Here is a 26,048-nt window from a genome sequence, read left to right as displayed (position 1 = left end):
GCTGCCTGAGGACATAGACCTGTAAACATAGCCTAATGTAGGGCTTTTCTTCAAATAATTTAAATTTCTTTCTATGCACCACCCAAGTATGGATTTCTCTAAACAATAACAATGAAGATCTATGACTCCGTCCCCCACTGTGCCTTACTACCAGTCCATATATTGATTATTTCTATCTATTCAGTAGGCACAGGGCACCTCTCTCTGCTGCCCTGCTGTAAACTCGGCAACCCCACCACCCTTTGCCTTCTACTCAGAGTACATATCCACAAAACTAATGGTTGAACAGTGCTAAATATGGAGGATCTTTCAACTGTCTTGCCCTCTCTGCAACGGCACCCTGCTTAAAAAAAGTAGTTAGACAAGTTGCTATCTCTCAGTCTGATTTCACAGTATATTCCATTTAAATTCTGTGGGACTTACCTTCAATATATTCGCGAAGGCTTTCACGGCCAGGATCTAATGGTTGTTGTGGGTTTTTTGGGCTCTTTGGCCATGTTCTGAAGGTTGTTCTTCCTAATGTTTTGCCAGTCTGGCGAAACGTTAGGAAGAACAACCTTCAGAACATGGCCAAAGAGCCCGAAAAACCCACAACAACCGCTTACCTTCAAGTTCAAACCAACACAAAAAGGGGTAGGTATAAGCTTCTACTGCCCTATCCAGTTTTTCCATGACACAGTCATACTATAGGACTTTATACAGAAGGATTTCTCTTTATTGAAATCGTAGGGCATCTTATTTGATAGACAGAGAGTCGTGTACTTTCCTATGACACATGCTATCTTAAGATCTACAAATCCCATACTTCTTGAATACCTTGTGACATTCTGTATACCTGAAAGTCAACAAGGCAAGTGAGTGGTTGTGAGAAACACAATAACCCTGAGTAATGATCCAAAGAAGCAAAAGAAGGGAGCCATTTCTACTTGTTCATTCATTAATTCTGTATCGCAACCTTCCATGTGGCAACCTAACATCTGTTAACAATTCTAAATCTGCACTTGTCCTTGATGTACAATTCTACAGACTCGTCAGGAGTTTATGACAATTATATTTTGTGATAAAAATATTTCAGAAATAAGTTAATTTGTATTTATATTGTATATATTTGTTTATAAAGTTGTTCGGGTGGATATAATGTATTATTTTAAAATTTTCTTCATTTAAAAATAGTTATATTTATTCATGTTTATTTGGCATAGTGTGAACACACCTGAGCATGATGTAGCAGGAAAAAATGGCACAAGATAATCAAGTGATTATGATAATCTCTTGATTTAGATACACAGAGAACTTGAATGTGAAAAGTAGGATGAAAGCTGTGTTTTATCTTCCTTCCCATGGCATGCTGGAGACTGTTCTGTTCTTGCATGAATTATGGACTTGATCTTGGAAGAAGCACATCCACAATAAAAATGATAATGATAAAATGCCAGTGATTTTACTTTAAAAACCCACACAAATACTGCCTGATTTTCAAAGTTTTTCATTTATTTCGTACAAGAGAACAAACTCAGTCTTGCAATATAATACATACATCATTGCTCTCCTCAACTTGTAGGGTCTACAGTGCAAACAATGATTATAGCCAGACAAATAGAAGAGAGAAGGACACAGTATTAAAACTTGTGACCCCTAAGTGCACTTATAGGACATAAAACAAACTGAAACTGATAGGACTTTCTTTGGAGAAATTGCTCCTATGGAGTTAGCAAACAGTCCTGACAGAACTGCTGAACTAAATGAACACTTAAACCCTATAGCAGGGGAAATAACTACAAACTTACTTTGAACTCATTCAGTAGTGGAAGGAAGAGTGGAAGGAATCATAAAGAACAGGGCCAAAACAACACAACAAAAAATTGTATTACAGCAGTAGTGTATTACAGCAATATAAAACATTAAACATTGTTCATCAAAAATGGTCCATACTCTTTGAGAAAAAGTGCTAATATAAAATAACAAAAATATAGCAACATTATCAAAGAGGCACCGAACAAGGGGAAATCCCAGAAGATGACTCCTTTGTTCATCACTTAGCTACTTCTCACCAAACCACAAAGCAATTGTCAGGGCTGTTTTTCAAAAAGTGAGAATGGTAGTGAGCACAAGGGGGTATCCTTAGACCATCTTGACTGCTGCCATTGGTGTTGGGCTGCCCTTTGCTATGTAAACATTGGCATCCTTTTTGCTGCTGGTAGCGCAGGCAAGATATTGTGAAGCAATATCGGACCATTTCCTGGCATTTTGAATTCTTAATGCAGAAACACAATATTGCACATTCATGAACTGCAGGTTTTTTTAAGAACTGAATTTGCAAATGGATGGAAAGGAAGTTTAAAAAAAATAGCATGTGGGAGAAATGAAAATTGACAGACTTGTCCATATACACCTAGTGTTTTGACTGCCTAATTCTTCAAATCTTGGTTTGAGGTTCCATGCATTTTAGATATGTTACTGTTGAATCCGAGTGGCCACCTCTTTGTGTAAAACTCCTCATCCTTAAAATATATATGGACATAAAGGTCCTTTCCATGCTGCAAATAGTGGCATCTACTGAACTGTGCAAAGAATTTACAGAAGTTTCAAATAACTTTTTTTAAAAAGCAGGGAGGGATAAAGGCCATAAAGGAACAAAAGGAAGCAATTCCGAATGCAAACAAAAACAAGATATTTACAAATCAGGATCTGCATCAACTTAAAATAAATAAAAAGAAATGACAGAACAAATATTTATTCCAATATCTTCCAAGCCTATTAATCAAATTCAAAGTGTTTTAAAATAATGACCATAAAACCCAATTTGAATGTAGAGATCCAAATATCAAAAGGTCAAATTAAAAAAATCAGAAATATTTGCAAAATCAGAAATACACATACAAAAGAGGGTTTCAACTCTAGTTGACAATTACATGCAGAAGTTTCAAAACAACATCAAATGCATTTTGACCTTTTGGTCTTCTGCAGTGGCTTTTCAAATACATGATAAAATGAAGGCCAGACTTATGGGACACCCCAGGAAACTATTACTACAGGTAAATGTCAAAATGAAATGAAATGAAATAAGATAAAATATAAAAGCTGTACATTTAGCAGAAAAACAATTCTAAATAATGTACATTCTCTCCTCTGAGCTGTGGCACTGAAAAAAAATTAGTCTACAGGTTTAAAGTAGTGAGATAGAATAATCCTCAACAAACTGTTTTTATAGCTCCATTCAAACATCCTTTAAGGATGGTCTAATAAAAAGTAGACAACATTATTTGATTTCTCATTTAACAATGAACCTTCCATTGAAGAAAAATATATAAACCACATAAAAACTTTAGTAAGCATTTATATAAAAAGAAACCAATATGTAACTGGTGATATTCAAACCACATACAAGTACATTCCTTCTCAGTTACTGTATCATCTCTTAAGAACTATAGGGTAAACTATTGTACAACATCACATAGTGACCAACTGCTATGGCACAACAAAGTTTCTTTCAATAATTGGCCCTGGGTAATCAATATGCTGTTAAGTTGTTGTCTCAACATTATATAAGAAAGTAACAAAATGGAACTGCTTAACTTTTTTTCCCTTTGTCTTTTGGGTCAGATAGCTTATTTGGCCAGCCAGTTATACAGTGCCACATAAACTATAAACAGTCATGTGAAAAAGAGAGCGCAAACTCTTTGAACTCTATGGTTATACATATCAGGACATAATAAAAACCATCTGGTCCTTAGTAAGTCTGAAAATTAGGTAAGTACAGCCTCATATGAACAACAACTCTTGATATATTACACTGTGTCATGATTTATTTTATAAAAATAAAGCCAAAATGAAGATGTGATGAGTGAAAAACTAACCATACCCTTACTGATTCCATAGGAATTAAGAGTCTAAGTAGCAGTCAGGTTCTGCTAACCAAATGCCCTTGAGTAACTGAACATCAGCAAGTATGACCACCTCTATAAAAGCCAAAGTTTTACAAGATGGTCTGGATCATTCTTGTGTGAGCTAACACAATGCTATAAGAGGCAAAACAACAGAAATGATCTTAGAGAATCAGTTGTTGCGGCTTACAAATTTGGGAAGGGTTATATGGCCATTTCAAAACAATTTAAAGTCCATCATTCTACAGTGGGGAAGATTATTCTAGAGTCAAATGTGAGGCCATCTGTCTGACAGCCAAAGCTTAGCTGAAACTGGGTCATGAAACAAAACAATGATCTCAAGCACAACATAATAGCTGGAAAAAAAAGAATCAAGGTATTGCAATTGCCCAGTTGAATTCAAGACCTCAACCCAATTGCAATGCTGTAGTGGGCCCTTAAGAGACCTGTGCTTTAACAAACGCCCACAAATTCAATGAACTGAAGCAATGTTGTGAAGAAGAGTGGGCCAAAATTCCTCCACAACAATGTGAAAGACTGATAAAGTCATGCAGAAAACAATTACTTCAAGTTATTGCAGTTAAAGATGGTTCTCTAAGTTACTGAATCATAAGGTGTACTTACTTTTTCACACATGACTTCTCAATTTTGGCTTTATTTTTATAAAATAAATCATGATACAGTGTAATATGTCATATGTCTGAGGTTGTATTTAATCTAATTTTGAGACCTGCTAAGGACCAGATGGTTTTTATTATGTTCTGATACTTAAAACCATAGGATTCAAAGAGGATGGATTTTCACATGACTGTATGTAAAAAACCTGTTCTTTCACATGCCTCACTTGGAAACTCCAACCTTCAGGTTCATTTAATTTAACAGACCAAAAACTAGACTCCAAAGATGGTTAGCTCATTAACTAGTTCCTCAAAGACAAATTAAATGTTACAATTCTCAGAAGCTCAGAGCTGCCCCATAAAGTCCTCACTAAATCTACTTCAGGTGTTCAAAACGTTGAGAGGAAAATAATAGAAAAGGAAAAACCAGAGACCTGTTCAGGAAAATTGGAGATATTAAAGGAACATTTTGTGCAAAGATGGACATGATAAAGGACAAAAATGGAAGGGACCTCACAGAAGCAGAGGACATCAAGAAGAGGTGGCGAGAATACACAGAGGGATTATACCAGAAAGATTTGAATATCCCGGACAACCCAGACAATGTAGTTGCTGACCTAGAGCCAGACATCCTGGAGAGTGAAGTCAAGTGGGCCTTAGAAAGCCTGGCTAACAACAAGGCCAGCGGAGGTGATGGCATTCCAGTTGAACTGTTTAAATTCTTAAAAGATGAGGCTGTTAAGGTGCTGCATTCAATATGCCAGCAGGTTTGGAAAACTTAACAGTGGCCATAGGACTGAAAAAGATCAGTCTACATCCCAATCCCAAAGAAGGGCAGTGCCAAAGAATGCTCCAACTACCGTACAATTGCACTCATTCCACACGCTAGCAAGGTTATGCTGAAAATCCTACGAGGTAGGCTTCAGCAGTATGTGGACCAAGAAGTCCCAGAAGTATAAGCTGGATTTCGAAGGGGCAGAGGAACTAGAGACCAAATTGCTAACATGTGCTGGATTATGGAGAAAGCCAGAGAGTTCAAGAAAAACATCTAGTTGTGCTTCATTGACTATGCAAAAGCCTTTGACTGTGTGGACCACAGCAAACTACGGCAAGTCCTTAAAGAAATGGGAGTGCCTGACCACCTTACCTCATGGCGCAGTGGTTAAACTGCTGTACTGCAGCCAAAACTGTGCTCACGACCTGGGGTTCAATCCCAGGTAGCTGGCTCAAGGTTGACTCAGCCTTCTATTATTCCGAGGTCGGTAAGACGAGTACCCAGCTTGCTGAGGAGGCAATGTGTAGCCTGCATAATTAACTTGTAAACCGCCCAGAGAGTGCTTGAAACATTATGGAGTGGTATATAAGCAGCACGCTTTGCTTTTTGCTTTTATCTGTCTCCTGAGAAACCTATATGTGGGACAGGAAGCAACAGTTAGAACTGGATACGGAACAACTGATTGGTTCACAATTGAGAAGAGTATGACAAGGTTGTATATTGTCCCCCGGATTATTTAACTTATATGCAGAATATATCATGTGAAAGGCTGAACTGGAGTAATCCCAAACCAGAATTAAGAATGCCGGAAGAAATATCAACAACCTCCGATATGCAGATGATACCACTCTGATGGCAGAAAGTGAGGAGGAATTAAAGAACCTCGTAATGAGGATGAAAGAGGAGAGTGAAAAATATGGTCTGATGCTCAACATAAAAAACAACAACTAAGATCATGGCCACTGGTCCCATCACCTCCTGGCAAATAGAAGGGGAAGATATGGAGGCAGTGACAGATTTTACTTTCGTGGGCTCCATGATCACTGCAGATGGCGACAGCAGACACGAACTTAAAAGACGCCTGCTTCTTGGGAGGAAAGCAATGACAAACCTTGACAGTATCTTAAAAAGCAGAGACATCACCTTGCCAACAAAAGTCTGAATAGTCAAAGCTATGGTTTTTCCAGCAGTGGTGTATGGAAGTGAGAGCTGGACCATAAAGAAAGCTGACCACTGAAGAATTTATGCTTTTGAATTGTGGTGCTGGAGGAACCTCTTGAGAGTCCCCTGGACTGCAAGAAGAACAAACCTATCAATTCTAAAGGAAATCAAGCCTGAGTGCTCACTGGAAGGACAGATCCTGAAGCTGAGGCTCCAATACTTTGGCCATCTCATGAGAAGAGAAATCTCCCTGGAAAAGCCCCTGATGTTAGGAAAGAGTGAAGGCAAGACGAGCAGGGGACAACAGAGGATGAGATGGATGGATGGTGTCACCATCATGAATTTGACCCAACTCCGGGAGGCAGTGGAAGACAGAAGGGCCTGGAGCGCTCTGGTTCATGGGGTCATGAAGAGTCGGACACGACTAAACAACTAAACAACAACAACAATTAAGGGTTTTATGTCACATGAGGGATAGCAAGGATTTGATGTCGAGGGCATTTTGCTGAAAATGGAACGTATTGGGGGCCACATTTCAGCAGTGGTCATGTACATCTCTCTTTCACCACTTTCACATACACACATGAGCAAACATGTGTGCATGCCCACACATGCAGACCCCCACACACACACACACCACACATGCACAGGTACATAGAAAAACAGACAGGAAAAAAGCAAAGAGTAGGATCAAAAGGCTATGAGGTCTATTCAGCTGTGTGCCTATGAGCAAATTTCAAATTAGGCCTTGCTCTCCAGTGAGAATTTGCATATATTCTCTGCCACCACCTTTCTTTAAAGATTGAACTGCTCAAAACAGCATAAAATAAGGTGTGAGAGGCAGGTTTATGGCAGGCAGAATCACATGATCTTATAATATATGGTACTGATGCCATCAGGTCACTACTGAGCATCAGCAGCAGCCTAATTGTCTATGTTGACAAATTCAAATTTTTGCAGCATTTTAAACAGACAAATGGATTCTCAAAAAAGATAAAATTATCCATACAAGGTCTTCCATGAGCAATTAGTAAAATGTTATTTACAGAGTTTAAGATGCTGTAATTGAGACATAAACTACTTGAAAGGCTATTAATGGCTGAAAATTTCAGAATGTATATTGAGGACTGAAAATTTCTTATGAATATTTTGTGATTTCTATTTTGATACCTTAGCTACATCTCATAGATGTTAGTAACATTTTCACTTCTTAGGGACCACCTCCAGTTTTTACCCATCTTCTTGCATCCAGACAAGTTGAGAATCCCATGAGTGAGAGAGCAGGGTCTTGATGGATCATCTGAGGGTCAAACTGAAGCCGCCTAGAGTGGTCACAATTGACTAGATAGGCGGGATATAAATGAAATAAATAAATAAATAAATAAAATAAAGATTATGGCTAACTTATCAATAAAAGTAGCAGTTTTCCTAGGTGCTGAAATACTTGTCCTTGTCACAGCAGGAGCTTTTGACATCACCTCTCGTTGGCACATTTGCTTGTTTCTTTTGTGGTCCTTCTGAATCTAAACAGAGTAGCCATTGCAAATACTGTATGACTGCTCGGTCACAAAGGCATGTCTCAATTAGGTCTCTACAACATTAACAGATTTCAGCTTCTGGTAATGGGTGAACTGTAATGCACAGTCTGTCACTAAGCAAAATAAATTATTCAACAGTAATCAGTAAAATCTAAGCAGACTGATAGATGAAACGTCATAGCAGATGACAAGGCAATCTGAATATAATTTTAACAGTACATCTTCTGTCTGCCTATAACACTGTCATTCAATGCACAGCCTGAACTAGACAGGCTGGTAGGTATATATGCAGTCAAGTACTATTAGGTCACTGAGTCTTCGGTCTGTTTTACAGTTATTTGATTTATGTAGAAGAGAGATCGTTCTCAATCACAGTGCAGCCTATGTGCATTGCAATCAGAAAACTATACCTGTAAAAAGGTATATAGGCACAATCGCCCTTGCATCATGGCTAATGCCATGGGAACAACTTGTGAGATCATTTCAGAGAACAAAACCCATTACAAGGGGAAATATTCCATAGGGAGCTATTATGTTGAAACAAATGACTACCAGCTGAGTGTTGCAATTAATGAACTGACACTAGACAGTGTCACCTAGATGATTATGTGGCCTGAGGTAACTGATGAGCATTTTAGGCTTCATTACCTTTGCTTCTGTACAAGTTTGCAGACAAATTTTAGGCTAAGAATTTGAATTTCTAACATGGATTTTTTTACATTGCCTAATTATAGGTCACCCAGTTCTCAAAATGATGTGCTGGCACAAAACCTATTAAAATTACTGGAGCTTGCTACTATAGATCGCCCCAGGACTGCACTTGTTGGTATAATTGGGTAGTTGTTAAATAGAATACATCAGTCCTTCTGCAGTTTTAGGGGCTGACAAGACCAGAAATAATCTAATCCTATCTCCTGCTGTGCAAGAAAGGCAGAATAAAGTGGTTTCAAATATTCTTTATAACAGTGGCCCTTTTCACATAATTCATTTTACAATTGCCTGTATGCCATTTGGTTACTTAAAGCATTCTGCAGAAGTAACAGCAGGTAAAACACCGCATAGCAGGCTGTTGAAAGAGTTGTTTATCACTCCTATTGTTTTCTCAGATGATGGAGTCAGTAATTGGCACCTCATGGCCTAAATCTTGGCTTGTTTCCCAGCTACCAATCCAGAAGCAAATATTACTATGTCAGGACTGTTATCATAAAATGATTTAGGAATGTATCATCTGGGGATGAATTCCATTTTTAAAAGACAAAATCACCACTACTGCTGCCATCACCTTGCATTTCTCATTACGGTCTTCCACTACTGAAAATGCCAAAGACACGCTTCCCACAACTCATTGAAACCAGTTCTCATTTCACCTTAAGTAATATGCCTGATCTCTGAGTTTTATTCACAAAACCTTGTGTTTAATGTTTGATTTTTAGTGGTCTAATCAGTGGTTCTTAATCTTGGGTTACTCAGGTGTTTTTGAACTGCAACTCCCAGAAACCCCAGCCAGCATAGCTGGTGGTGAAGGCTTCTGGGAGTTGCAGTTCAAAAACACCTGAGTAACTCAAGGTTAAGAACCACTGGTCTAAATAAAGGTATCACCTCTTCTACTTTTGGAACATGTAAAGGACTAGCTGGCTATCTCTGTTGTTGTTTTAAACCCTTGAGGATACCTGGAAAAACATGTCTCAGCAAGACCAAGGGAAGTACATGGACTGATGGGCTTTAAACATTGTCAGGCTGGATTACAATCAAGAATAACACCTACCTGTTAAAACTCACCAGAAAAATTTGGCTGTAATTGAGCATTTACTATCTGGTGAGTTAACCAAAATGTATCCCAGCTTTAGGATGAGGATGGCTAAGTCTCTGTTGGCATTTCTCACACACACCCAAACGCCAATAAGGAAACCTGATTTCCAAACAGGAAACATGAGTTAGGGTGGGGAGAAGGTACTTTCAGGGGCTATTTCTTGTTCTGAGACTGAATGGAAAATTCCAGCCAAACAGCACCAAGGGAGAGGCATTTAATACACCCCTCCCCAACCTGGTTGAAACCAGCTTTCAAGTCTCATTAAGCAATGTGCCTGGCGGATCATCTCTGCCATGACCATGTTGGGATTTTCATTCATAATGTTTCTGCTCCAAGCCTGAAGAAGTGAATTTTATCTGTGAAAGCTTGTGTTTAATGTTTGATATTTAATGGTCTAAGTAAAGGTATCACCTCTTCTACTTTTGGATTGGGTAAAGGACCATATGGTTATCTCTGTCGGGGTTTTTTGGACATAGGGTATGACCTTGCTTCAGAACAAAGTTCCAGCTAAGCATCAAAAGAGGAAAAAGGATGTACATGTGAAGCCTTTCCATTTCAGCAGAATTCCAATACAGTGGGGTCTTGACTTAAGAACAGCTTGAGTTAAGAACATTTTGACTTAAGAACCACTCTCATAGGAAAATATTGACTTGACTTACATACTTAGATTTGAGTTAAGAACTGAAAAAAAAAAAAACCTGGGAGGCAGGGAAAGTGCAAAATTTGAACTTTCAGTTAACTGTTGGCCAGTGAAAAGGGTGTCTGTCTGCTTCCTCACTCCTCCCAGCGTTTAGAGAGTGGATTGGGAGTCTTCAGACTGCCTGGTACTGCCTGGACTGTATTTTCCCTGCCTTCCCCGAACCTTTCTTGACCTAAGAAAAAAAGAAACAAAATATCCCCCTCTAGTGGTCGAAGGCAGAATAGCTGCTTCCCATTAGTTTCTATGGATGGAAAAGAGCAGATACGGATCAAATGGTTTTCAATGCATTCCTATGGGAAATGCAGATTTGACCTGAGAAGTTTTTGACTTGAGAACCGCCTTCCAATACGGATTAAGTTCTTGAGTCAAGACCCCACTGTAACTTCAGAAGAACAATTGATAAAACAGCCTACCATTTCTTCAATAAAGATTATCCTCAAGTAGTCTTCTTTATTTCTGGTGAATGGGATTCATGTATTGTATTATGTTTTTGGTTTTTGATTTTGATTACAAGTTTGATGAAAACGATGAGACAACATTAAAACATAGAAATCTAGAGGTTGGAAAAGTCACCTTCTTGCAGTACAAATCCCAAAATCTCCCAGCCAGTATGAAAAGTGTACATTTTGCCTAGGAATTATGGGACTTATAGTCCAAAGGGGGGAACATTTCCACAGCCCAATTCAAATCTAGAAGACAACATTCTTCCCTCCTTCCTTAGCAATTATGCTCATTTTTTCCCTTCTCCCAATCTGGCACAAGACAGGAGTGGGAGAAATTCTTATTTCAATGCACTTTTTCTGCCAGAGGCCATACATTCACAGAGACATTAAGTTCTGTGAAACTGCCTTCCAAGGAAATGTGCACAGCATTTCAGCATGAAGTAATGTAAGAGCTTTCCCAAGTTCTGAATCCAGCAACATTAATATAATTACATTAATAACATTATTAGTTTCAGGAAATCACATAACCTATAACCTATAAAACCCTAAATGAGTCCACGTTATCTAAAAGACCACATCTCCCCGTATGCCCAGGTTTGGGGATCATTAAATGAGGCCTGTCTTTTGGTCCAACTACCTTAATAGGTGCATTTGGTGGGGACATGAGAGACAGCCTTCTCTGTCACTGATCTCAAACTACGTCCCACAGGACGCCAGGCTGACCTTATGTCTGCTCTCCTTCTGCAGGACAGCAAAGAACTTTCTATTCAGGCAGGATTTCTTTCAGTGACTGGGTCCCTAAAATCTTAAAATGAGGCTGTTGTGTTGTAATATCTTAATACGTTTTGGATTTTTATACTGTAAGCCACCTTGGGTGCTTTTCAGGAAACAAGAGGGGTATAAATAAATAAATAAATAAATAAATAAATAAATAAATAAATAAATAAATAAATAAATAAATTGAGTTTTTTCTTTAACATTTTATGTACCCATGGATCTTGGACCCAATTTAAACATGATATAGAGTATTTTATTTTTAATCGATGTCGAGTACTATATTTTGGAGGTGACTAGGTACAACTCAGTTGATACTTGGGAAGATTTATGTCTTTGTATGGAAAGGAGGAGGAGGAGGAGGAGAGAGAGAGAGAAGGGCTTTGTCACGTTTTCTAGACAGTTCTTCACCTGCTCTGACCTGTGTAGATTTTCTTTTAACCTTAGATTGCTGTTCTTAGGGTTGTTGGTGTCATTTCTTTTCTTCTCACATTCTTCCTTTGTTCTCCAGAGATGACAAGTGCAGTCCAGACTCTTGAACTCTGCAGCTAAATTGGCTAGTACTGGGAATTCTGTCACCTTTCCTGTCTGAATGTATTTCTTTAATAAACAAAAGTTTTCTTATTTTTGAGAAAGACGTGTGCACATGATTCCTTTAAAGAAGTGTACTGATGTACTCATTCTGTGCTTCAAACGGCTGAACCCAAAAATTTATGTTGTTTCTATGCCACTGTTTTACTTTCTCTTCAACACTGTCCACATGACATCACTTCAAAAACTGTTTACCCATAACAACACACATAGCAGAAATAGGGACAGGTGGGAATTTTGTTCAGATTCTGTCCCTAGACTGTGTACACCTAATCCAGGCATTACTTGCATGCTAACAGTTGCACCAGTAAACATCCTATTCCAAACATGACCTTAGTTACCCAGAACTATAATTTTTAACAATATACCATCAAGTTTAAACCATTAAAATATGCTCATGATGCTGATTGCATTGTGGGCAGCTCAATACAATTACACACATTACTTCCAGTGTGCTTAAGCATATTACATGGTGTCCAGTGTGGTGTTGCAGAAAGAGCGATGTACTAGACCTTAGGACATTTGAGTTCAAATCCCCACTGGACTATAGAAACTCATTAGGGGGTTGCACTGATAAAATGACACCTTAAATATTTCACTTCTCTTGAAAATCCTATTACTGTATATGTCTGATGCAACTTGACAGCATATAACTCACATAAGCATATTGTAAGTCCTTGAAGGGAATAAAATCAGAATCTTGCCAACCTAGAGAAAGAAGCAGCACTGAATTCACCTCAGAAGGGCTCAATGTGCAAGCCCTGAGGGAACATTAAAGAACAGTGGGAAGCAGATTAGGTAGCAATAAACTCCATGTTAAAGTTCAAAGTGGACTTCATCATTTTAAAAAAGCCACACACGTTTAAACTGGGCACATTGAGGGGAAAATGGCGAGGCAAGCCCATACCAGCTTCCTACTGAAAATTATCCCAAATGAGCCCACAACAGGCAAAGAGAATACAGTTTTCATCAGGAAATTAGTGAAACTCTAATCCAGACTGAGAGCATATTATAAATCAGGGCCTAAGACTTCTTCAGAACAAGAATGGACAGCTGAATACACCAGTGCTCCTGGAAGAAAATGCCTCATCTCAAATGCCCTTTAAGGTGGTCTTTATGCAAACAGCATCTTCACGAGCAAACAATAGGAAGACAGTTAATTTTCAGCAGGAAGCTTGCTCAGTTCTTTAACCCATGTTTTGAATAAATTTTCAGGCTGAGGTTCCAGGGCTGTTATCCATAATTAAATCGATCACTTGACTACAAAGAGGGACAATTAAGTGGGTAAACTATCAGTAGAGAGGAGAATATGGGGCCAAGATTATTTAAGATCATTTAGATGGTGCTATTTCTTTGTTAAACTATGCAAGAGCCAGCTGAAATCCAGACCCTATAATGATGAGAAATAATGGGAACGTTTGGAGGGCCAACAGTTCCCCATGCCAGCAGTATAAGAACAATTCCTCCTCTTCCTCCCTTATGTTCCAAAGACTGCTACTATTCTTAACAGCCGAGCAGATTCAGCAATCCAGGCAGCAAGCAAGCAACTTGAGCACTTTTGTCCTCCAAGTAAAAACTAAATCAATCTGGAATGTATTTAAGAGCGCAATCAGAAGCTTTAAAACCATTATAGGATCAGGATTTGAACGTTCTGTTGCACAGTTTAACAAGTCAAAAAAAAAACACACTGGGTCATGATGGCAGTTTTTTGTGTCAGATTGTGGCTAGATTTTAGAAATCTGTTCATTCATTTGCACTACTTCTTACAGAACATTATGACACACTGGCATCAGTGGGAGATATTTCCACATTAGTTTTATATTCTAGCTTTGTACAGGCTGGCATAGCCCTTCAAGCACTGTTCTCCAGCTGTTTCCAAGATTTCAAGAAATCTTACACTATGCGGCTATCATTTGGACACACTGTGCCCACTCATCTGACTAAAGACATGGTCACTGGAACCCCAAAACAATACCCATTGCTGGGGCGCACAAGAAGGCTTGCCTGCCACAAGGCGGATCAGTCTTTCAGCTCTGTTTCTCTGATCATTCTCCTCCCTGCCTCAACGTGCAAAAACTATGTTCTTGTTAGGGAAGTCAGCCAGCTAATGACCAAAATGAATAATGCAGCTTTCCAACTCATGGATACATTTAAATTGAATGAAATTGATACATTTTAAAAACAAATACTTGCAAGATAAACACACATACCCCTTCCAGGAGCTGGGGTTTCATGTTCTTGGAACTATGGCTCTAACAGATTCTCTTTGATCCTTACAAGATTAAACAAGAATTCTGTGCACATTATTGAAAAAGAGTGACACTTACTTCAGAGTTAGTATACACAGGACTGGGCAGCATAACAGGTTAGTCTTATACAACTATCCAGAAGTTACTCCCATTGAGTTTAACATGGTTCACTCCCAGTCCCACAAGAAATGAAATGGGAATTCCTGCCTTGCATCTAACTCAGGCCCATCAATAGCAACTCAGAACAAAGGCAGGCTTTTTCTTAGTAACCGGCTACCCAAGAAAAACAGCTCTGCTACATGCATGTGTTCAATGTGTCCTTAGGACAGTTTTAAACTGTTTTTAATCCACTCCTTTTTGATGTTTTGTAATAGTAATAATTTATTGAATTGGTTTTTTAAATACTGTATTGTTTTTGGTATTGCAAGAGTGATACCTTTATTGAACCACTGAAAATTCATACAAATTACAAGCTTTTGTGAATAAATCCCACTTCTTCAGGCTGGTCACCACCCCTTCATGGATAGTGCAGAAAAAGTGCAGGTTAAAGTCTTCAAAAGTTGAGTCCATTGGTATGAGACAAATTCAGTGTTGGGCTGTAAAGTTTTTTTTAATATTCTCAGCTTCATTTGGGTCTTCCTGAGTAGAAAAGCACGTTGAAAGAAAGAAAGAAAGAAAGAAAGAAAGAAAGAAAGAAAGAAAGAAAGAAAGAAAGAAAGAAAGAAAGAAAGAAAGAAAGAAAGAAAGAAAGAAAGAAAGAAAGAAAGAAAGAAAGAACTGGAAGGGACCCTATGGATTATCCAGTCCAACACCAGTCAAGGAGGCATAGTGGGGAATCTCTACTAACCAACTAACAGTTCAATAACAATGTGACTTCAGTGGAGCTGAAGAGAAAGAAGGAGGGCATGCAGGATCAACTCCCTGGCAGCTATCATGTTTCCCAGAAAATAAGACAGGGTCTTATATTAATTTTTGTTCCAAAAACGCATTATGGCTGATTTTCAGGGGATGTTTTATTTTTTTTCACATACAACAATCTACATGTATTCAAATGCAGTCATGTCACCTTCTTCTGGCTGCTGCACAATGCTGCCCGTGGTGGAGGGCAGGGTTTCACTTAAGTGGGGCTTATTTCGGGAGAAGGGCTTATATTATGAGCATCCTGAAAAATCATACTAGGGCTTATTTTCAGGTTAGGGCTTTTAATAGTGAGCCATTATCGTTATGAAAAACCCGTTTCTTACATGTTGGCACCATGCACCAATCCAGCTGCCTTCATTAGGTTCTCTTTATCGGAAGGCACTGGCTATGGGGAGACTGTCACTTCCAAATTCACCAGGACCCCAAATAAAAAAAAAAGGGCTACAGGACTGCCCTCCCTCCCATCAGGCGGTGGCCTATTTTCCCTTTGGCTTCTTCAGCAACACCGCGGGGATACTGGGTAGGAAAAACTCTTTGCCAACCATGGCGTTATTCACAAGAGCACAAATAATCTTTACCCCAGCAGCTGTCTACCTGTCTCTGCTACCATTTTCACGCTAATCTAGCTCCCAAATACAGTACGCCTCCTTCCCTTCCCCTTCCCCAGTTTTCTTTTAATTGGGGCCCGCCTCGTCCCTCCCGTTTATTTATTTATGAATTTAAATAATGCGCCTGGTGAGGTCACGACGACGTAAATTTTGTGAGGGGAGGAAAAAGAGAGAAGGAGCGCGACGGAATGGGAATGAAGTGACGGGCGCGAGAGTCACCGCCCCTCGACGCTCCTCGTTCTTTCTTTCGTTTTTTTCAACGCCCCCCTCCCCTCTTTTCTACCCGCGCCCCCAACGTTAACGGGTCCCCCCTCCTTTTCGCACATGCGCTCTAGCCGGCCCTTCTCTCCCAACCGGCCCACAGCGAGAGAGAGAGAGAGAGAGAGAGAGAGAGAGAGAGAGAAAATCGACGGGATAGGCAGTGCGCCGGCCATCGGGCGAGACTCCACAGTTTGGCGGCGGCGAGGAGGAGGGGGGGACGGAGTGGGGGGAGGCAGACAGGCTCGCGACGGAGCGCGCGCCCCCTCGTGAGCCTCAGGCGTCGTTGCCGCGGTTGCTTGTGCGTGAAAAGGGATCGAGGCGGCGCCCGTGTGGAACCGTTTGGGCTGCGTCCAGGCGACGGCCGTAAGCGGCGTCGTGGAGGAAAACTGAGGCGTAGCGCTGTGGCGCGGGGAGCCGAAACGAGGTCTTGGGGGTCGAAGAAGAGAGAAGAGGAACCGGAGTGTTTTGAGGGGGAGAGAGGGCTCACGGTGTTCCGTGTTTGTTTTTAAACCCCACCCCACCCGAAAGTAGCCTTTTTCGGATACTGTATATTTCTGAGGGCCGCCTTTTTGCCTCTGTGTGGACCCTCTGACTCATTCAACCCGTGGACGGCGCCTCCCTCCTTGCGGCGGAGTGGGTGACTCTTCGATCTATCGCTGGGTTGTTGTTGTTGTTTTTTTTTCTCTCTCTCTTTAAGGACGTTTTAGACCCTGAAAGGGCGACGTTGGTCTTTCCTTTATTATCGTCATTATTTTAAATTCTTCAACTCCCAGACCGACAAGATGGGCTGCACGCTCAGCGCCGAGGACAAGGCGGCGGTGGAGCGGAGCAAAATGATCGACAGGAACCTGAGGGAGGATGGCGAGAAAGCGGCTCGAGAAGTCAAGCTGCTCCTCCTCGGTAAGGAGATACCCTGACGCAGAGTGGATGTCTTCGGATATCTCTTTCCTTCCTTCCCCGTGCTGCTCTATCTCACCTCCTTCTCCCGGTTTTCTTTCTCCTGTGGTGTCCAGTGGCCAAAAAAATAACAAGCCCTTGGACCGAAGTGTCTGTTGATCTACTCGCTCATGGGATTTTTTTTGCTCGTCACTTAAGCTCTTAATTACTCTTCAGAGCCAGCAGGATTTTTAATGCCACATCCCCAAAATCACATCCTTATTCTCCACTTCCACATTTTGATTCTTACAAAATTTTGTGGTAACGAGGTTCACTGTTTCAGTTGTACTGTACATTTACATTGAACGTGGCAGGAGGAATCTTTCCTATGAAACACTTAATAAGGTTGGGCCAGGGGTCTTGCCTCTTAAAGTGTCTTTAAGAGATACTTCATCTTTATTAATTGAGTTTGAAATCAGTGAGAAGGGCTATTTTTTTACTGTTTGCACAAGTCTGTGTGCTTAAATATATACTGAATGCCTTCATGTGATATGTCATGTGGGCCTCTATTGTGACCACTGGTCTGTTTCTGTCGCTAACAGAAGTGGAACTAAGTACTGTAGTTGCATAGGTGAAACATGGATTACATTGAGGCTTGGGTTTTTTGGGTTTTAGCAGTGGGATTTACTGCCAAGGAATTTTCTTAGGTTTGGACTGCATGTTTCTTGGAATAGTTGATTTCAGAATAAGAGTTTAAGATTGCACTGGCCACCTTTTAAAAACATATTCCCTTCAAAAATAGGAATATATATGAATTTAGATTAAGGAAAAGAATATATACAGTATATATGTAGTACATATGGGAAACCCATGAACATTTAATGTGTTTAGAAGTCATATTATGATGTCTAATGTGGAATAAGACACTAAGTAGGGTGTTTTTTTTTTTCTTTTACCAGAAAAGTTTATATTCATCTTTCTCAACTCTATTTCATTTAACCAATGCATTAGGCTGTTTCATATGGAAGCTTGTGCCACACAACCAAGCTACCAGTGCTTTATATTTCGCAGGTATCTTTTTCATAGATAGCTGTTGCTGAATTTAACATTACATGTGATAACATTATATAGTATTGTTGATTTTTGGGGTGGGGGGAGGTTGCAGCCACCATAATTTGGCGCTGTTTTGTTTTCTTGCTCAGTAAATATCTCTGGTGTTTATCCATGCATTACACTAAGTACCTCTTGAATATAGCATACCCTATATGTATAGAAAAAGTGCTTTGACTAATGTATTCAGAACAGCTTGACTTAATATATTACATGTTTACTTGCCGTCTTGGCTGACTGCATTGGGGCTGAAGTTACAGAGGAAGTTGCTTAATATCAAGCAGAAGCATTGACCCACCAAGCTCAAGGCTGCCTCTGCTGTCTGGCAGCAAATATCTAAGTTTTCAGAGAGAATTGTTATCAGGCATACATGCAGTTGCTATGGACTGAACCTAGCAACTTCATGGGTTTGACTATTAAAGCAATGTAAGTAAGTGTACATAGGATTATAACCTAATCTTTGTATTTACTGAGAAGAACATCACAGTCCTCTTAATCAGTATCACTTAGATGTATGACATTTACAGGCATCCCTCAAGGTAAGTCCCCCTGGATTCAATGAAACTGGTTAGAATAAAATACTTTGAGAGCTGTAATTGAATTTTGGGTTGCCTGGTCAAGCTCCCCTCTCTGTATTGGAATCTTGCAACCACAATCACTGGCACATGATCATCCTATCTGTGGTGAAGAAAAGCCCAGCACTTCTCAAGGCAATCTGTTTCACTGCAAGTAAGTCTTGCTGTTACCTAATACTTACCTGCAATTGGCTTCCTTCACTTTCTACCCATTAATTCTAGTCCGGTCTCTGCAGCAAGAAAACAAGTCAGCACATCTATTACATGACAGGCCTTCAGATATTTGAGACAGCTGTCATATCCCTTTCCAGGCCAAACAGTTCTTTTAGCTGTTCCTCTAAGATTGTGGGTTTCAGACTTGTCACTATCATGACAGCCCTCCTTTGGAAATGCTCTAGTGGAGAGGTGTGCAGCACAGGGTTCACAGTCCATATGTGTCTGTTTACCTCTTCGTTTCAACCACTGTCCCTATCCACTGTCACAAAAATTGTAGGACAGAATATTTCTAGGTTCTGGAAAACAGAGAGACTGTGGTGCATAGCATGCATACTTCCATCACCCCACTTAACTTTGATGGTAAATGTGGAGATTGCTGCAGAATTTTGAATGTGGTGGAAGAATATGAGGTGGTGGTGCATCTCATCTAGGTTCATACTCTAGAATTATTCTTATATTCTGGCACCTGGAACTAGAGATAGTACTTCACATACAGTGCAAGTAGTGTAGAATAGAGTCAACCCATTACTTTCAAACATTTTTCTTTTAAGAGATACTTGCTTAGGATTGTGTTGCTTATACAGTGGTGCCTCGCTTAACGATTGCTTCGTACAACGAAAAATTCACTTAACGATGGCTTTTTCAGAGCAATCTTGTGCTTCACTTCACGATTTTCCCTATGGGCGATTTTCGCTTAACGATTTCGGGACCACGCTTCGCTTAACGATGACAGTTTTAGGTCCCCTTATTTCGCTTAACGTTTTTTTTACAGCCCCGTTTTTGCTATTTTTAAAATATTCTAAAATGTTTAAAAAATGTTTAAAATGCTTGGAATCGTTAGTGCACCTAATAAAACCTTCGTTAACTTAATTTGGCTTTGTTCTGAGTCTTTTTGAATTTTTTGTGAATTTTTTCCCCCCATTGAAATAGGCTACAATGCATTTCAATGGGTTTCGCTTAACGTTTTTTCCTATGGGGATTTTCGCTTAAGGATGGTAATCCGTTCCAATTGGAACGGATTATCCGGTTTTCAATGCATCTCTATGGGAAATGGTGTTTCGCTTAACAATGTTTTCACATAGCGATTTTTTTTTGGAACCAATTAAAATCGTTAAGCGAGGCACCACTGTACTGTATACATGTCTTGGATTTACTGTTTTAAAAGCTTTCTACTTTTCAGTTGTGAAAATAAAGTAAAAGAAAGAGAGAGAGAAAGCTGTCTTGAGATGCTTATAGGAAAGACAAACCAAAAATGAAATAAATATTATAATCTGAATTTGCATATCAGTTACTACTTAAACTTTAACTTAAGGTTTATTTGTGCAGGGGGCAAAAACCTTAAACAGTTTCTTGTATTACTTGTTTTAAGGTGAGCATCTGAAATTATAGCGGATTATAGTGTGCAGTCTACAGTAATGCATCATTCTTAAAGATGGGTGTGTTTTAAAAAAGTTTTAATTGGACTATAATGTTAATGTAATATTTTTCTGACTAATATCATAATTCTGAAGACTGATGATAAGAAGATGTAGAAATCTTTTTTTCCACAAATAATAATTTTGCCACTATTTTCCTTTTCACTGTGATAGATATAGTAGAGGGAGACTTAATTCTATTAAACGTTGTGTACATATTTAGTATTAAAAGACCAAAGATGAATGTGACAATTCATATGCTGTAATACATCTATTGAGATAAATTTGAAGAAATTTGTGCATATAATTTCTGTGCATTAATAAAATTCTTTACACAAAATTCTTCAAAATACATTTTATATTTGCATATCAAGTGCATCTAGTACAAATGTAAGTGCTGGATGGTGATTTAAAATAGTCTTTAAGCATCCTCTTAGGAGTGTGTAGTCCCCCCTGCTCCCAAGTGTTGTGCAACAGGTCTGGGCAGATTTCAGGTTTGTGAGACTTATTTTGTCTCTTTAATAGATCAATTGTTAGAAGCAGCTACACAGTAATTCTTGAGTGAAGAACCAGATGAAAAAGTTGTGGCTTAGACTTAGAGACAGTTGCCTATTCCAGATTTACAGAGGCATGACCTCTATATGGAAATACAAAACTACAGCTTAAACTAATACAGACTGGACATCCTAAAGCCTTATTTAAAAGGATGGGGTAGTTATTATATTGTTGTAATTGTTAAAGACTCATGAGTGAAACTGGCTAACACAGAAGACCCTTTAGTGATTATTACTAGCAGATCTCCTTATCTACCCACTCTAGTTGTACGATAACTACATCACTCATAATATTTGGTACTATCAAATTCAGCTTAACTTTTATGAATAGTTGGGCTGTTGAATTGTTTTTCTATAGATTCTCCTCAAAATATTGGAGGGTATTAGTCTTTTATCTCATGAATAGCAGGACATTAAACTATGTATATATCAAACAGATACCACTTCAAAATCACTTATCACAGAGGTAAAGAACTTGGGCATTACAGAAACTAAAATATAAATAATCATAGAATCCTAGTTTTAGTAGTTTTACGCACTTTTAAAAAACCCTGATATTTAGTTTTAAAAATACTGTAATCAATTGTATTATTGGTGCAGAATTCCATCTTTTTCTGTTGAATAGACCTATATCTAATCTTCAGCTTTCAACAAAGCAAGATGTCATAAATAGATATGTAAACTGATTTCTTGCTAACTGCATAGGTAGCTCAAATTCTGGTGGGAAAACAGTTAAAATAAAAAAATATTTTTCAACCAAGTGAAAAAAAATCTTTTGTTAAATCACCCATATGTACCACTGTTTTATTAAGACCTGTGGGATAGTATTTAATGTTTATAAAGTAAGTGAAATAAAGAAAGGTCACATCTGAAGACTCTTTTGATGACCAGGGTGGATTTAATTTTTAAAAAAACGGTTTTTTAAAATTTAAATTGAAACATCAGTTTTGAAATTTAAATCGTGATTAAATAAATTTGATTTTAAAAAGTAACTGATGTTTATCTACCCTGATAAGTATATGAAACAGGAATGGCATACTGTGGAAATGTGTGAGCTATAAAATGCAAACAATTATTAGAGGAAGTTCTCATGAGTTTTGAAAATTACAGGGTTTTAGTGTAAAAACAGTGGTTGTTCTGTATTGTGATGGAATGCAGGGCAGGGCAGATAGATTAGATGGTCTGTAGCAGAATTTAAAGATAATTGTTGAACCTAAGGATTGAAAACAGTGGGAGGAGGGGAAGTCTCCTGTATCAACAATAGGGAAAGAATCTAAGCAAATCATAGCAAAAGATATATTCTGGTCTCAGGTAGAATTAAGAATGTATAAAATTGAAAAGTAGCGAAGGAAAACAAAACAAAGTGTGCTGTTTATATCCTACTCCATAGTGCTTAAATAATTCTCTGGACAGTTTACAATTATGCAGGCTACACATTCCCCCCCCCCCCGGTGAGTTGGGTACTCATTTTATCAACCTCAGAGGGATGGAAGGCTGAGTGAACCTTGGGCCAGCTACCTGGGATTGAACCTTGGGTCATGAGCACAGTTTTGGTTGCAGTACAGTAGTTTAACCATTATGCCGTAAATGCCACAGTTTAGCATTACAGTCTACTTTTATTTTTGATAATTCTATAGTAAATGTTTTCATAAAGTGTTAAGCATGTTAAATCCATGGTTTGAAGTTTTTGTAACCTTGGAATCCTGCCTGACATTTGCACAAACTCGCCAACAATGGATGCAGGACAGAAGTGATCTTGTCCATTACTTGTAACATACTAATACTATAGGAGAGAAAAGTAAGGCACACTTTTTTGCCATTGGAAGTACGAAACATCTAACTGTATACCTGCACAGTACTCTTTAGACATTCCAACCAAGTTTTAATTTTCATCCATGCCAGTGACATTGTATGTTTCTGGATCTCCATTTAAGAATAACAACATTCTTATAAATGGGCAAATGCAATACTATGATTTGATATTGGGATAGGGGCTATGCAACAGTGTCAGTTTTGGGGATATAATAAATATCGAATGTGGTGTGCTGTATGGGGACCTTCTCAGGTGTGGAAAGTAACAGCTGCACTTTGACCATGAAAGGAAGAATGAGCCATGTCTTTAGTTCCTGTCTAGTCTCGGGATTCTTTACATTTTAAGGTTACCCACCTCCCATTATGCCTCAGTGCTTCTTCCCTTGCCATGATTCTCCATAGATTCCATTCCAGGAAAACTGTCACTGCCAATGTTGATTTCCATTTTTTTCCTCTGGAAGCAGGGTAATTCTGTCTGCCTGGCTCCTAACTTATCCTGGATAGCACGAGCTGGCAGGGTGTGGGGGCAAGACCCACCTAATGCCTTGTTTACTCAAAGCCCAAACCCACAGGCATACTCATTCACACACACAGTCATTCCTGAAAGTTTGGTAAAATAAATTAAGCTCTTAAAAAATTATTAATAAACTTAAAGGCTGATACATAGCTCTGTGAAATGGCTAGCTGAATTGCGGTTAGGAGTATATATGACATGCTGATCTCTCTCTCTCTAAGCCCTCCTAAGTGCATCCAAAGAAGAATGTGGACTTTACTAGAGAGTTTAGGTGCCCCCTGCCATCTCTTTTGTTTCCAGCACTTCAGTCTGCTAGTGTTGAATATACTTTCAATTTTGCCTTTTCTCATTTCAAATAACTGGCCTTCTTTGAAAGCTTCTTAACCCTCAGTAATGTCAGGTAGAACATAAAGATTCCTTGTGTGTGTTTGTGTGTCACTCTGTCCCATAGGCCAGGGGTCTCCAACCTTGGGCCTCCAGATGTTCTTGGACTTCAACTCCCAGAAATCTTGGCTAGCAGAGGTGGTGGCGAAGGCTTCTGGGAGTTGTAGTCCAAGAACATCTGGAGGCCCGAGGTTGGGGACCCCTGCCATAGGCAACCAGAGATGCTCTGCTTTGCCCTGTAGTTACCTTGGAATCACACATGTACCCTACTTTGAGCTGTTTTTGCACATTTGTCCAAGGACGGTGCATGTGATATTTCATGGCCCTAAAACTTTAATAATTTGTTAAGTTAACGTGCAGGCATTTTCATACTGTTTACTGTGTGTTAGATTAGCTTTCCCTATTAGATTATCTTGTTTTTAAAATGAATTTGGACTACATTTCTTGTGTTTGCAGATTTGTGCGTCCCAGTGGAAGTACATTTTGGAAAGAGATGAGATATATACTGTACTGGTTGTGGTTTGAAACAGGGAGCAAATGGCAATGTTTAATAGTGTTTTGCATGTTTTTTTTTTTAAGGAGCTGGTGAATCAGGAAAAAGCACAATTGTCAAACAAATGAAGTAAGTTAGTTTTAAAAATTGACAGCCTAAAGTTCATAAAGTTAAGCCATGTTAGATACTAAAGAACTGCTTTTTTTCTTGGTAGGATTATCCATGAAGCTGGTTATTCAGAAGAAGAATGTAAACAGTATAAAGCAGTTGTCTATAGTAATACAATTCAGTCTATTATTGCTATCATTAGAGCAATGGGGAGATTGAAGATAGACTTTGGGGATTCCACAAGGGCTGTAAGTATTGATACATTTTCTAATGTAAGTTTTTTTAAAGTGTTGTACTTCATTTTGAAAAACCATTTACATAAATTCAAGAACTTTGTTATTCATTGCATTTTCCTCCTTTTTCCACACTTTTCTTATTTTATTCTGGGCTAGGGAGAAAGGGAACACCTTGGTTCCTAGGATTAGTTTTCATATGCCAACTTTCTGGAACGTATGTGAATGTTAAATAAATAAATATACAAGCTTTTTAGTCTTTTCAGAGGGTTTGGGTAAAACTAACAGGTGCAGAAGACAAGTCTCCCCTACTAGTGCTAAGTCCAGCTTCTTAAGGGAGCTTAAGTGAAATGGTTGTTCAGTGTTTCTAGAAGAGTTATATTTTAAAGAATTTTCATTAAATGATACATTTATATATCATAGGCAAAAAATAAAAGTTCATTCTTCCATATGTATGGTTGGATATTTTAAACTCTGATTTGGAATTGTAAATGTCCTTAGGGAGAAGGAATATCATCTGAATATTGTCAATAAATAAGAAAAAAATTAAAAAAGAGAAGTCTGTGGGGAATACAGTATATGCTTCAGCAATTCTTGATTTTACTATTACATTGCTATCCCAACTTTACACTAAAAACTTTAGTACCTACGTCAGCTAATGACAACTTATGAAACAACTTATTGTCACTAACAACAAAATTAAAAAAACCCCAGTATATTTGACAGTCAGTAGACGTGGTGGCGCTGCGGGCTAAACCGCAGAAGCCTGTGCTGCAGGGTCAGAAGACCAAGCAGTCGTAAGATCAAATCCACGCGACGGAGTGAGCTCCCGTCGCTTGTCCCAGCTCCCGCCAACCTAGCGGTTCGAAAGCATGCAAATGCAAGTAGATAAATAGGGACCACTTCGGTGGGAAGGTAACAGCGTTCCGTGTCTAAGTTGCACTGGCCATGTGACCACGGAAGATTGTCTTCAGACAAATGCTGGCTCTATGGCTTGGAAACGGGGATGAGCACCGCCCCCTAGAGTCGAACACGACTGGACAAAAATTGTCAAGGGGAACCTTTACCTTTACCTTTACCTTTTTTAAACATCAGAACAGTTAAAAATACCAGTTGAAAAATATGTGTCTTTACACCCTTCCTGAAAGTTGTGAGAGTGTGAACCAGTTACACATGTGGAAGCAATACGAGACAGTGAGCCCTCTTTTGTGTCCATGTCAAGCAGGCCTCTAAGGATGATGACCCAAGACAGCCTGTCCTGTGTCCTGAATATCTTGAATCCTTATTACTTCTCATAATTGAAAAAGAAATATATCGAGAAGAGAAATAATTTTTTTAAAAAAATTGTGTAGGATTAGATGTCTCTCAAATTCTTTTAGTTAGGACTTTCATATTAGTCATTGTATCTTAGGTGAGAAACAGATAT

The 26,048-nt window shown here is 39.0% G+C and overlaps 1 protein-coding gene across 1 annotated transcript in view; it reads left to right on the top strand.

Annotated features, from left to right (window-relative positions):
- Positions 1-16,626: 16,626 nt before the first annotated feature.
- Positions 16,627-26,048, top strand: part of GNAI1 (G protein subunit alpha i1) — a 29,655-nt gene continuing 20,233 nt past the window's right edge. The window contains exons 1-3 of the mRNA XM_020790003.3: positions 16,627-17,232; positions 24,368-24,410; positions 24,496-24,637. Of these exons, the coding sequence (XP_020645662.1) occupies positions 17,115-17,232; positions 24,368-24,410; positions 24,496-24,637 (303 nt within the window). The 5' untranslated portion in view covers positions 16,627-17,114. The remainder of the gene's footprint in view (positions 17,233-24,367; positions 24,411-24,495; positions 24,638-26,048) is intronic.

The sequence above is a fragment of the Pogona vitticeps genome, chromosome 5, assembly GCF_051106095.1.
Source record: "Pogona vitticeps strain Pit_001003342236 chromosome 5, PviZW2.1, whole genome shotgun sequence".
Taxonomy (NCBI): domain Eukaryota; kingdom Metazoa; phylum Chordata; class Lepidosauria; order Squamata; family Agamidae; genus Pogona; species Pogona vitticeps.
The sequence above is the reverse complement of the archived record's forward strand: the minus strand, read 5'-3'. Positions and strand labels throughout refer to the sequence as shown.